We start from the raw sequence: 14,384 nt of genomic DNA, 5'->3' as shown, positions 1-14,384 counted from the left end.
AAAGGCCAATCGACAATGATGGAGCATCCATACCATCTCAACTATACATTAAAAGGTTGTTAGTTGCAGAGTTATAGATCTCATCGAGTATATGCTGTTTTCATGCCGATATTGTCTTAATACGACATTATTATCAACAATCTGAAATCTGATCTAAGAATTTATATTGAATATTTGAACATAAACCATCTCAAATTAAAAAAAAATATTAACTATAAAGTTTTAAATATCTTCAAACTCCAAAATTTTGATATAAAATCTATCTTTATCCAACTTTTTTATGTAAAACAGATGATAGTTAGGTTTTTCCTACCTATCACGACCAATTGTAGCCACAAACTGGCAGTAAAAACCTACCTAAAACTGTGTTGGTTGTATCCACAAACCGACTTCCTAGCTAGGTAATGATATATAGGGTAACCAACTTTCTTATAAATAGGTTGAAACTAATAGTCCCGTTCCTCATAAATAAGTTGTAGCTATAAAGCTATTAAGAAGTAAACTTAATTTGCTCTTTCTTTGTTTAAGGTGATGCAACGAAACACACCATATAGAACTACCACTTCATACAAACAAAAGAACCTTGCATGTTCTTTTATTATCATACACTTGATGGTGTTATCACTAGGTAGCTTTAGCTGATAGTCAACATTAAAAACCATTAATCTCGTGTGTAATTGGCAAAAAAAAAATCTATGCTGCTGGTACCAGAAATACTGCACCATGTCTAGGAACTCACCAAATTAATCTTTTCTTCATAATTTTATACACCCTATATTTGTTTACTAAATGTGTCCTTGTACCATCCACTTGCCCTTGTGTCAAAAAGTATATATATTAGTGAGAATTAGGGGGTGTTTGGAACTGCTCTGCTCCACCTTTTTCAGCTTCGCTCCATGTTTTTTAGCCAAACGGTTTCAGCTTCACGCACTCAATTCGAGAAAAAAAGGTAGAGTTGTGAGAGCACCTAAAGAGGTACTCCACAAACTCCAGTTTTTGTAAAGCTGCTCTACGGTGGAGTTTATGGAGCAGAGTTCGTGGAGCAGTCTCAAACACCCCCTTAATATATTAGTTTGAAAGCTATGCTTTTCACGAATATTTGTTTTTGTGACATGAGCATTTTGATTGGATCCATTAACGTCGTGATTGTGGCTACACGCCGCCGCCGTCGCAAATGACAATGCAAAGTTCTTGTACCACTGGGAGATTATGTTATTGGAGGTCGGACACTATAGATTTCTTGTTTGTACACGTATTCCTACGGAGGATTCCTGCTAACAACAAACACCGTTGCTTGGATTATGCTACTGGTCTAAGTAATTAAATGAGATGTTGTATATGTTTGTGTTCTCATAGCCGAGGAAAAGCGAAGCTTGCCTGTTGTGGTTCTAGGTTAATGGTTGCTTATTGGAACGCACACAAACGTCAACGATGTTTCCCATCTTGTACTCCCTCTGTTTTTTATTAGATGCCGGATTAGCTTTATGCTAAGTCAAACATATTTAACTTTGATCATTAGTTTTAAAACAATTATATAGATTCATGTCATAAGATTATGTAAATTCACTATGAGAAATACTTTCATAATATGTAATTCATATGTTGTGAAACTATATTTCTTTTTTAAAAAATATTTGGTCAAAGATAATAGTATTTGAGTTAGAATCTAATGTGACATGTAAAAGAAAAGAGAGTATTATTGGATCAACCGAACCAATATTAAAAGCATACAAATTTACAATATAAATGGTGGGCTATATATATATATATTTATATATATATATATATATATTAGAAAATTTTGATTTAGGAAACATTAAGATGTAATAATTGTATCAACTAGTATACGAAGAAGTATGCACGACTGTGAAGAGCAGTGCTTATTTGAAGGTGACAGCAGGAATTTCAGCAGTAGACTTAGCCTGATAAATTGAGTACAAAGAAAATCGTCAATAGAGAAAAAAAAAACAAGAAAATCTCCTTTGCTACAAAATGTCTTCTTTCTACATCCATCTCGACCCATGAGAGGTTTCTTCATTGGAAAATTCTCCTATTTCTAATGTTTCATCAGAGTGTAATGTGTGATAGTGGCATTGGAAGTTCAGTGGATGCCCTTTTGAAATGTTTTCGCCGTGCCCTTTAGAAAATAAAAAAGAGAAGAGGACGGAAGTTGGAGAAACCACATCACTTTTGTACTTTTTGCTGGAACCAAATGCCAAGACCCACTTAATTTGTATCCCCAGATGTTAAAAAGGAAACCATACTTTAAGGAAAAAAAACATCTTAATTGGTTTTAATCTCGTGGATATATGTGTCATTTGAGGATTACCTTAAGTTGTCTTAAATTTTTTAAAATACACTATATTACACAGGACAGAGGAACTAAAATATAAGGTATCGAAACAATTTTATAATCAAAGAAGGACTTTGTTATCAACTTGCTTAATTTCCTTGTAATGCATAGTTTAAAAAGACATGCAGACATGTTATTGATTTTGACTACCAATTATAAGAGTCATTTTTTGTGCTTAAAAGACATGTGTTGATGGCGTTTAAAAGATACATGGATATTAGATAGAATTGAGCAATTCAAAATAACTTATATTTTAGGATAATTCTTGAATTTTTGATACCTTGTATTTTATGACAGAGGAAGTAAATGTAAAAAGGGGTGTCGTTTATTCAAATTGAAGGTGACAGCAGGAATTTTTGGCAATAGATTGAACCGGAGAAAAAAACAAGAAAAATCTTCTTCACTAGTCGAATGTCTTCTTACGGTCTACTCCCATCTCGACCCATGCGTAGTTTCTTCGTTGGAAAACTCCCCCGTATCTCATGTTCCAGAGAAACACGTATTGACGTATATGTGTCACAGTGCTATTGAAAGCTCAGTGGATACTCTCGCCGTGCCCCAGCACCACGCAATTGAGGATGCCTTGGTTCACAAGTGTTATAGTTTAATTGGTACTATAATATTTTTATTTTATTTGATAATTAATATCTAACCATAAATTAATTAAACTCAAAAGATTTGTATTAGCTATGTTTTAAATTTTATAAATAATTTATATTTAATTCTTTATGTATGTGTCTAAACATTTTAATATGATGAAAATTAAAAAAACAAGAGCAACCAAACACGGCCTCGACGAGCCGTAGGATAGCTTGCAAATTTGTTTTCCGTCGCTAGGGCATGTCAGCAGCTGACAACAAGGTCCATGGGAAGGGACAATTGTAGCACGCCCCTTTTTTTTCTTTTTCTTTTCCAAATAAGAAGAAGAAAGTGATGCTTTGATGGCCTAGCTGCAATGCGACTCAACATGACATTATTAGCTTTAATTAATGGAATGTATCACTTTCATTTCACTAGGAGGCATGATTAATAAACTTTTCAGCAAACATATCAATATCCCCAGTCGTTTTTATCCGTTTGCAGTTCATTTAGGCCTTGTTTGGTGAAGTTTTAGCTTAGGATGCTCTTTTGATCATAGTAAACAGCCATTTTTTTATATATATCTTATATTTATTATATTTCTTTTCATTGGCTCTGGTAGCTTTATGACTTCACGGCCTGTGCTCTGCACTGCACGTTGTAGCAAATAACCGGAGTTGAAGTCATGCCAAACATAGCTTTAATAAAATTCGAGCACTATAGCAAGGAGCTAAAAAATTCATTTAGTAGAGCCATAAAAAGCCATACTTTAATATAGGGGATGGTGAACATTCAGTCCATATCACCGAGAGAGAGGAAAAAAGAGAGAAGAGCGCAAAAGTAGTAAACCACATCATCTTTTCACTGGAGCCACAATGTCAAGAGCCACCCACGCTACCCAGGCTTTACTTTGTATCCCCAGATGTCCGGCGATAAGCGTAGCCATGTATCAGAAAATTCTGGTGATACTTTGACCCAAACAAAAAGCGAGATCGATCTCATCACACCCCTGGAAAAAAACAAGAGACGAGACTTCTAAACCCATGGGACTCTGCTCCGCTGCCGCTGCCGAGAAACGCCGGCGGCGCTTCCCACCAACCGGAGCCGCAGTTTCTTTCTTGACCCGGGGACCAACCAACCGTCCATTCCATGAAGACCACAGCTGCCTTCGCGCTCTGTCTTCTGCAAGGCACCACCGAGCTTCCAGGTTGCTTCCTCAAACAAAAGCCAGGTATGAACCGCGTGCCTCGTTGTTTCCTGTCATCAGTCACATGGCATCACCGCGGTCAGAGTTCAGAAACGTCGCCGTTGCAACCCCGGCAAGAAACACGAGCATGCATAACACACATTGACATTGGTTTCTGCTGTCACAAATCTAGACGTTCAGTATCTGTGGGCTGGGCCTTCAGGGAATCCAGTTCGTCCGGTACATGTTCCAGAATCCAGATGTTGGAATAAAAACTTGCAGCTGACCTTCTTGCAAATAAAAGATTCCTCAAGGGAAACTGAAATTGCACACGGCCATTGATATTGTATATATTTATATGGAAGTACCCTATGATCGTCATCAGGAGCATTCGAGCATGACATCATCAGAATCCTCAGCTGCAAATTAAGGCAATTCGTATATATTTGCATTTGCAGGCCGTTTAATTTTGCCACACTATGTGGGCCAAAACCAGATGAATCTCGACACAAAGCCTCATTTGAATTGCCTTCTACTCCCGCCTAGCCAATCATGCATGATTCCTATCTGAAGCCATCGTAGTATCGTAGGGTGATTAAGAAACATGAACCAAACTGCAGTCGATTTGTCCCACCATCGTATTCAGTATTAGTTTCCTGCAAAACGCGGGCAGAAGATCGACCTGATGGTGTTCAAGGTTCAAGTCAATAAAGATGGGAAAGCAGATTAGGCCAAGGTCAAGTCGTGCAACTTCGTTCCCAGCCTCAAAGAACCTTCCATCATTTCTTTCCACTTTGAGTGACAGAAAAAGGTATTAACAGGACAGGGGGTGACATTTTGCAGACTACTACCAAATTGGATCATTTGACGTAATCACATAGGCGGTAACAAGAACAAAGATGCACAGCTCTAGGAGTTCTTGTTACCGCCTATGTGATTACGTCAAATGATCCAATTTGGTAGTAATCTGCAAAATGTCAATTGAGTAATTGTTTAATCAGTGATTCAGTAATTGTTTAATCGGTGATTTCAGTAATTGTTTAATCTTTGTGAATTTTCTATTTGTATAATTATTTTAATCTTTAACCAATTGTTACTCTAAATTCTAACAATACCATGTCATTAAGAAAGTATGTTAGCTATCCCAGTACTTCCATTGCGTCTCGCATATTGTTTATAGTCCAAAAAAGTCATGGCAAAATTTCTTGAAGTGGTAGGGAGGCTCCATGGGATCGCGACCGTAGGGGCCCCTCCTCACCGCTAGATCCGCCCCTGCCTCAGCCGAGGGAAGCGATGCATTAAATATAGATAAAAATAAAAACTAATTGCATAGTTTATCTGTAAATTGCGAGATGAATTTTTTGAACTTAGTTAGTCCATGATTGGATAATATTTGTCAAATAAAAATGAAAGTGCTACAGTGTCCAAAAACCAAAAATTTTGCAAAGTGAACAAGGTTATCAGCCGGATCCGTCAGGATATCTAGCTAGAGTAGTCGTACGTATGCTACATTCTGTTTTTTTTGACACCTTATACGCATGCCACATGACATCAACGCGGTCAGAGTTCAGAAACGTCGTTGCAACACGGGCAAGAAACACACGAGCATGGCATTGTTTTCGCTTGTCACACAGTTGTGTTGTATTATTAATCTAGACGTTATCCGTGGGCTGGGCCTGCATGGCCGGCCAGGAATCCAGTTCGTCCGGCACATGTTCCAGAATCAAGATGCTGGAAACTTGCAATTTGACCATTTTGTAAAGAAAAGATTCCTCAAGGGAAATTGAAATTGACCCTATGATCGTCAATAGGAGCATGACATCAGAATCCTCAGCTGCAAATTCAGCTAACGTTTCCCCCTGTGTGTGTGGATGTGCTGGCAATTTATATATATTTGCAGGCCGTTTAGTTTTGCCACTCTAGGCCTCGTTCGTTTGACCGGTTTTGAGGGCTGGGAACTATTCCAGCTGATCCACATTAGTATAAATAAGCCTGTCATTCCAGCTGGAATAATTCCAGAGAAACCATTCCATGTTAAACGAACGAGCCCCTATGTGGATCAAAACCAGAAGAATCTCCACCAAAACCTCATTTGAATTGCCTCCTACCCTCGCCTGGGCAATCATGCATGATCCCTATCTGAAGCCATCATAGTAGGGTATTAGGGTCACACCATCATATATTCAGTATTTCCTGCAAACTGCGGGCACCAGACCTGATGGTGCTCAACATTCAAAGTCAATAAAGATGGGAAAGCAGATCAGACCAAGGTCAACTCGTGCAAGTTTCCAGAATCCAGCCTCAAAGAACCTTCCATCATTTCTTTCTACTTTGAGTGGCAAAAAAAAAAACTATTAACAGGACGGACAGGTGAGATTTTTCAGACTACTACCAAATTATAAAGAGTAGTCATAGAATGAAACATGTGATCATTTGACGTAATGACATAGGAGGTAACAAACATATAGTACTCCAGGAGCAGAGCATCTTTGTTTCTACAAGAAGCACCCACAGTATTTACAATCCAACTGAAACGATAGGAAAATAATCACTAATAAAACTAATGCTATTTTTTTAAGCAACATAAAACTAATGCTCTTTGTAGTGGAAATTAAACAACCTCTGACTGGAATACTGAGCGATGGATATACAAAGAATTTGGGGTTTCACTCAAAACCAATGACTTCAGCCCATCAAAGTGTCCTCTTTATATTTGTGGAGGCAAAAGCAAAACTGTTCGCTCATATTTGTGAAGGCATTGTATGCTTGTCCTCAGAAATTAATGGATAAGCCATAATAATCAGCAATAAACCATACAAAGCTATTTTTTAGGGAAGGAGCATAATCAGCAACATATTCGGTCCCGAGCAACCTTTCAATAACCTGCCTTTGCACAATCACAGCGTTTTCATCGTTTTCTGGTATATCATGAGACTCGTGAAAAATTATAGAGAAATAACCATCTCCAATCTCATGCAAACAATGGAACGTCATGTAACTTAATAGAGGGTTATTTCTCAATCACTCCAAAAATGCTTCTCAGGGCACTCACAATGCAGACTCTATCATAGAGTCTAAAGTTATTTATTACCTCAAACAATGTGGACTTGGAGTCTAAATAAGACTTGGAGTCTTATTTTTCTACCTCTTTCTTCAATAAATATGCTGCCACATCAGCAAAATACCATAAATAATATGTAATTAAGTGTTTTGGACTCTGGGATAAAGTCTTGCATTGTGAGTGCCCTCATCCAAACAGGGCATAAACATTTCAATGAAATACTAACATGATGGGAATAAAACTGTAGCAATTAATGCATGCGTGGACTTACAAAAAAATATTACTCCCTCCGTCCCAAATTATAATTATAAGTCATTCTAAAAATCTTGGAGAGTCAAAGTTTTTCAAGTTTGACCAAATTTATATAGCAAAATAATAATATTTTTGGTATCAACCAAGTATCATTAGATTATTTGTTAATTATATTTTTATAGTGTTTCTATTTTATGACATAATCTTTATATTTCTCTCTATATTTTTGGTCAAATTTGGAATGACTTATAATTTGGAACGGAGGGAGTAGCAAACTACCTTCTCAGTGGAATCACAAAAAAGAACATGGATTCATCCACCTGATGAAGGAATGCAAACTGAAAAAATAAGTTATATTTAGTTATTAGCTAGAAGGAATGGACAAATTCGTTGGTCTATTCTTTTTGAAATAAAAAGAATTGGATTTCTGCTACATGGGCCCTCACAGCAAGTTCAATAGGCCGAAATTGGCCCGGTTTCTCCTAGGCTTTCACGTTTCGCAGTCGACGCGAGCCCGTTTCTCCCCCATTCGTCTTCCACAAACCCCCCAAAACCCTCGCGCCGCCGCCATGTCCTCGTCGCCGTCTCCGGCGAACCGCCGTCCCGCGGGCCCGCTGGCGCTAGGGCTGGAGTCCTCGGCGAACAAGATCGGCATCGGCGTGGTCTCCCTGTCGGGGGACATCCTCTCCAACCCGCGGCACACCTACGTGACCCCGCCGGGCCACGGCTTCCTTCCCCGGGAGACGGCGCAGCACCACCTCGCGCACCTCCTGCCTCTCCTCCGCGCCGCGCTCGCCGAGGCCGGTGTGGCCCCCGCTGACCTCGCGTGCGTCTGCTACACTAAGGGCCCCGGCATGGGCGGGCCTCTCCAGGTCGCCGCCGCGGCCGCCCGCGCGCTCTCCCTGCTCTGGAGGAAGCCGCTCGTGGCGGTCAACCACTGCGTTGCGCACATCGAGATGGGCCGCGCGGTCACTGGGGCCGTGGACCCCGTCGTGCTCTACGTCTCCGGCGGAAACACGCAGGTTATCGCCTACAGCGAGGGGAGGTACAGGATCTTCGGGGAAACGATTGATATTGCCGTCGGGAACTGCCTTGATCGGTTTGCCAGGGTCCTTGAGCTCTCCAATGACCCTAGCCCCGGGTATAACATCGAGCAGGTAAACTGTTCCATCAAATGCCAATTTGATTCTCCAGTATCTGTGGCTTAATGTTGTTTTAGTTCTAGCTGTACATGCACATAGACGCCGGTTTGTGTGAGTGTTTTTCTTGCACAAAGCCTTGTCACCATGAGCCATTGCATCACATACATGTAAAGAATAGTTTGGTAAAAGTTATAGTGCACCCTCAGGCTTTTAGCATGAAAGGGTGTTTATGAGTCTTGGAGCTATCAGTGGAGCTTTGGTGCCTCTTGAGCTTTTTACTGATCCTAGCCACTATTTTATGCTGGCTGTGCATTTAGTGGCTAGTTTGTTGCCTCTGTCAAATAATCAGGTGTTGTACCTGTGGGCCAGATTACTTTTGTATGTTTTGTTGAAACATAGGGATCGCATGGTTACATTTCTGTATTGAATTGTACACTGTTCACCATGGATTTATTCAGTCTATGTGATCACTTGTGTTTCCTCATTTTCTCTTAAACTAACGCATGTAGGTAGCCAAACACTATCTTAGTCCTATTTTGCCATCTTATTTCTTGCATTTATTGTATGATCATGTCCAGGTCGAGTGGATCCATTGGGTTGTTTGGTTGCTTAAGCACTTTAACCTCTATGGGATCATAATGAGCTTCATCCTATATATGTTCTGTTGTTTCTCAAATCTTTCTTCTAATAGATTGACACTAATTTTAGCTAACTGTCTGAAGTAGGCGGTCCAATCCAGTTGTAACGGGCTACGGATGTGTTGGACCCAAGACGGGACAATTGGACCAGCGTGAACAGTAGATGTGGGTACTGTAGCGCGGGTACTGTAGCGCCCTCTGTACCACGCTACAAAGGCCACCTAGGTTTAGGGAGTTCAGAAGCTATGTTTGCTCGTGAGTCAAGTCGAGTCAAGTCCTCCCTATAAATATAAGGGGAGATGTATCCTTCGGAATTAATCAAGAATAGTTTGGGGGTAAAACCCTTTGTCTCCCGCCGCCGCTGCCTCTCCTCTCCTCTTTGCCCCAGCGCACGCCCCCACCCACCACGCGCTGGGCCGACCACAGCACCCTGCTGTCGCCGTCCCCTCGTTCACATTCTAAAGAAATTCTTTCTTTTTAATCTCTTTTCTCTCCTCAGGCCTTGTTTAGTTCACCCCAAAACCCAAAAACTTTTCAAGATTCTCCGTCACACCAAATCTTATGACACATGTATAGAACATTAAATATAGATAAAAAAATATAACTAATTACACAGTTTACCTGTAATTTGCGAGACGGATCTTTTGAGCCTAGTTAGTCCCATGGTTGGATAATAATTGCCAAATAAAAACGGAAGTGCTACAGTACCCAAAAAATTTTTACCTCCCCAACTAAAGGCCTGCCCCCAAATTCCCCTAAAAATTCTGTACATGTCGACTTCTGCGTGCCAGATCGGCAACACTGCCACTCTTTCCCCTCCATTAGGCGCGGCCAGCCCTAGGGCAGCCGCCCTTCACCCTAATCTCCCTCAATTTCCTCCATTCTACCCTCTAATCAAGGGGAAGTCGCCCCCTAGATCGGAAGTGTGACATAGGGCTGCATGCCTTGATATGGTGTTTGGTTGACTGTATGTGCTAATTTATTTGAGTGTTTATGTAGATGGTTGGATAATAGGCTTTTAAGCCCTAGAATCCTTCCCATTTTATCACTGGAAGAGGGCTTGAGCTTACATAGGATAATACTAGGAAGTCCCTGTTTGTTTGGCCTATGTTAAGATTCAACTTCAACTTAGAGGCTAGTTGAAGGTTGAGATAGGCTAAACAGGTCGGAGCTTTATGCATACTATAAGCATAAGCCATAAGGGTCTTCATAGTAAAGGACAATATCTGCTTAATGTATCTCTCTAAATTTATTAGAAGCTACGCTACTCTCTGCTTCTCGATTGCTGATTGCCATGTCATCGGATACATCACTAACATCAGTGCATAATAGTTTTGCATTGCAATTTTGCATTTGAATTTTGCAAGGCTCTGTACATTCAGATTATCCCTCCGCTGCATGTGATCATTGGGTTAGCTATGCTTTGGAGGTCGATTTTTGTCTACAGGTGGCATGATGGGCCCTGCTCTTATGGACAGGTGTGTCTTAGAATGGTAGTTAGGTATACGTTGGTTTGTAGGATTGGCTGAAATCATGGTAAAGTGTAAATGGGCTGTGATTTGAGTAGTGATTATATAAGTAATATTATTTTATATGGTGTTATTTTTTCGCGAAATCACCACAACCAGTGAGACACAGGAAGGGATTTTGCTTTATCCCAGTCATAATTTTTATTATTTATTGCAATTATATCCCATTGGTCAAAATAAGTGTCATTTATGGGTTGTCTACAGTTATCACATTCAAACTTTGATCATCAATAATTCAATATATTTTTCAAATATTTTTTATTAGACTTTTGAAAATAGGTACCCCTAGATTTGTCTTTAAAAGGAGTTCCAAAATATCATAAGCTTCATATATTTAGCAATTAGTGGTTAAGATAGTGTCTCTATGACCATGCAGCATTGCATCTGTTCTAAACGACACTTTAGCAATTAGTGGTTAAGATAGTGTCTCTGTGACCATGTAGCATTGCATCTCTTCTAAACGACATTTAGTTTTGACAGGATGGTTTTTTACATAAGCTCATTAATGCATTATGCTATTTGTGCTGATCAAATTTGGCCAAATTATTACTGTCTCCTTCATGAAAGCCGCTGCTAATTCAGTTATCTTTCAGGGCAGTTCAATTCTTACTTGATCTTAGAGGATATTTACTGTATACTTATTACTTTCTTTCATATGGCAACTAAATCAAAATCATGGTTTCTATTGTTCTATTATCCGTAACATTAAGGATTCATCTTACTCAATGTTTAAGCATTTTCTTTTTTGTCATAAAATTTTGAGTTTCGACTACTGTTGGTGCCTGATTGCCCTAACTAGAAGTATAGAACTGCGTTGTCTGCCTACTGCCCTACCCACCTTACTTGGACTGCTTCCTTGCTGGACAAGTTCCAAAGCTAGGAGTTTTTTGGTCACCATCCTATTAGGATCACCACTTATCGCTAACTTGTGGTGGCTGATTAGTGCCCAGCGCCTTGCGGCCCAGGTAGTTTCCTATTAGAAAACTGATTATCTTTAAGTTTTAGCTATGCTCAAATCATAATTATAAGAGGCCCATGCCACATAGCTTTGAAGTTCTTCAGTGCTATCTTATTTTATTCCATGTTTACCACAGGCAATATTGCGGATTCCTGCCATCAAGTTGTCTTGGTCAAGTTACATATCTTACCCTTTTTTTTCTGCCTCTTCTGCTCGTTCTCTGTTGTTGCCTACTCACGAATATTTCAGTTATGTTAGCTTTAAGTTGTGGAAACTGGAAAGCTCTCACCTTGATTAGCATTTTAACTTGTTTAGCAAACATGATTTATTCAGAAGTGGTAAATCATGGTATAATTCTTAATGCTTTTTTATTAACATTGGCAACAATATGGGTTCTGTCTGTGTGAATTTTTCAAGAGAGTACTTCTGAAGTAGTTCCATGTGATATTGTTATCTACCATCTACCTTAATTATTGTATTACCTGTCACCATTAGCATTTTTTTGGTCTTTTTTGTTTTGAGGACATTTTCTCTTTGAACAGATTTATGTCTTTGTACAACATGGCACATTCTTTCACATCCTTGAGTTTGGTTTCTTAATGTACTGTATTTATTTTCCTTGTCCAGCTTGCAAAGAAGGGAGAAAAATTCATTGATCTCCCTTATGCTGTGAAGGGTATGGATGTGTCATTCAGCGGCATATTGAGCTTTATTGAAGCTACGGCGATTGAAAAGCTTAAAAATAATGAGTGCACACCTGCGGACCTATGCTACTCATTGCAGGTACTTGCATGCTCTTACACTTTTTTTCCCTTGTGGATAATAATTGGTTATGCTTTGTTGGCAGCGACACTGATGAAAGTTGTAATTTGCCCAGGAAACCGTCTTTGCCATGCTTGTTGAAATTACTGAACGTGCCATGGCGCACTGTGATTCAAAGGACGTTCTTATTGTTGGTGGCGTCGGTTGCAATGAACGTTTACAGGAGATGATGAGGATTATGTGCTCAGAAAGAGGGGGTAGACTCTTTGCAACTGATGACCGCTATTGTATAGACAATGGGGCAATGATTGCATACACTGGTTTACTGGCGTATGCACATGGTGCGACCACTCCCCTGGAGGAGTCGACATTTACGCAAAGATTCCGAACTGATGAAGTTCATGCGATTTGGAGAGAGAAGGAGATGCCAGTGCTAAATAACATCCATTCAGATGCAATGGCTGAAGTATCTAAAGATGAAGCCTCCATGCCAACACCAATCGTTGTAGATTCCTGAGGTACAATTGGCCTTTACAATGATGTCTTGCTGCTCATGTTTTTTCATGATAGCTAATGCAATTTGGATTGCTGGAGACAATCCCTACTAATTACTCCCTCCATTCAAAGTTATAAGACGTTTTGATTTTTCTAGATACATAGTTTTTGCTATGCACTTAGATATACACTGTGTCTAGATACATAGTTAAAGCAAAATATCTAGAAAAGCCAAAACGTCTTATAGATTAGAATGGATGGAGTACTTGACAATTCATGTGGAATTGTGGATGATATGGTGGTGGGTGTGATCCCACTTCCCATGCATTTGATTTTTCTACATGATGAATATGCTCTACAAATTAAGTATTCTAGTGGCATAAGTTCCATCTAGTGCACAAACCATGCTGTTAAATTGCAGAAGTATGCATCTTTTTTGGACAATACGAAACAGAAGGAACCATTACATATTTTTTATGCTTCACTGCATATCCTCATGTGTTTTACTTCTGATCAATCACAATCCGATGAGCTAACGGTGGTTGTTGCTTTTCTGTCACAGGCAGTAAACGCTTGTACGGGAAAGTCTAGAATCACCCCTGCATGAACCTTTGCTTGCTGATTGGGAGAAGCCTCCTCCAGGCACATGGCAGGTGGCTCGGAACTGTTGTGCTGCTGTATGAACTGCAGCAGGTAAAATGAATATGCTGTATGCCTGACATACCTGACGATAGTTGACATGTATCAGTCACCCTAACATTCTAGCTAGTTACTTTTCTTCATCGAGTGAACTTCTGATAGTTGTAAACTAATAGACGCATTTCCACAAAGCTAGGTTAAACTCTTAAGTTACTCTTATGATGGTAATTTGTTTCCGTTCTAAAGCAGCCCCGTTTGGACAGACATTTGATTCTTGGTAATGTTGGTCTATCAAAAAAAGCCCGGCAAACGTGTATAGATTACGTTACACAGAAGCTAATGTCCTTAGCATGTGGATAATGATTTGGTTGTGTTGAGCTGTGGCCTTTTTACCTTCCATGACGCTACACAGATCACGAATACTGGATGTGCCTTTTGATGCAAATCTGATTTAGCAATTTAGCAAGGATAGTGGGTCTTGCTCATAGGTGTGTTGGCAAGTTGTCTATGGATCGGGTGTCATTTATGCTGGACACATGCGTCTGGTAACGGGCCGTGAATTTTGTGACAGTCTGACAGGAGATGGAAATCTGATTTGGAAAGGAAAGTGGATCTTGCTCGTAGTCTGTGTTGGGCTGTTGGCTACGCATAAGGTTTGAAGTCTTCCATCATTAGTACTCATGCTATTTGAGTTTTATTATCTTTAATTATTTTTCTCACTAAAATATAGTAGTTTTTATAAGGAAAAATTGGCTACCGGACATGCAAAGTGGTGACCATTGCTGGAAAA

The 14,384-nt window shown here is 39.7% G+C and overlaps 1 protein-coding gene across 1 annotated transcript; it reads left to right on the top strand.

Annotated features, from left to right (window-relative positions):
* LOC8065902 (probable tRNA N6-adenosine threonylcarbamoyltransferase) lies at positions 7,919-13,860 on the top strand. Its single transcript, XM_002440707.2, has 4 exons — positions 7,919-8,588; positions 12,326-12,481; positions 12,576-12,978; positions 13,518-13,860. The coding sequence occupies exons 1-3, from the start codon at positions 8,001-8,003 to the stop codon at positions 12,975-12,977; spliced, it is 1,146 nt and encodes a 381-aa protein (XP_002440752.1). The 5' UTR covers positions 7,919-8,000; the 3' UTR covers position 12,978; positions 13,518-13,860.

Source organism: Sorghum bicolor, chromosome 9, assembly GCF_000003195.3.
Source record: "Sorghum bicolor cultivar BTx623 chromosome 9, Sorghum_bicolor_NCBIv3, whole genome shotgun sequence".
NCBI lineage: Eukaryota > Viridiplantae > Streptophyta > Magnoliopsida > Poales > Poaceae > Sorghum > Sorghum bicolor.
The sequence above is the reverse complement of the archived record's forward strand: the minus strand, read 5'-3'. Positions and strand labels throughout refer to the sequence as shown.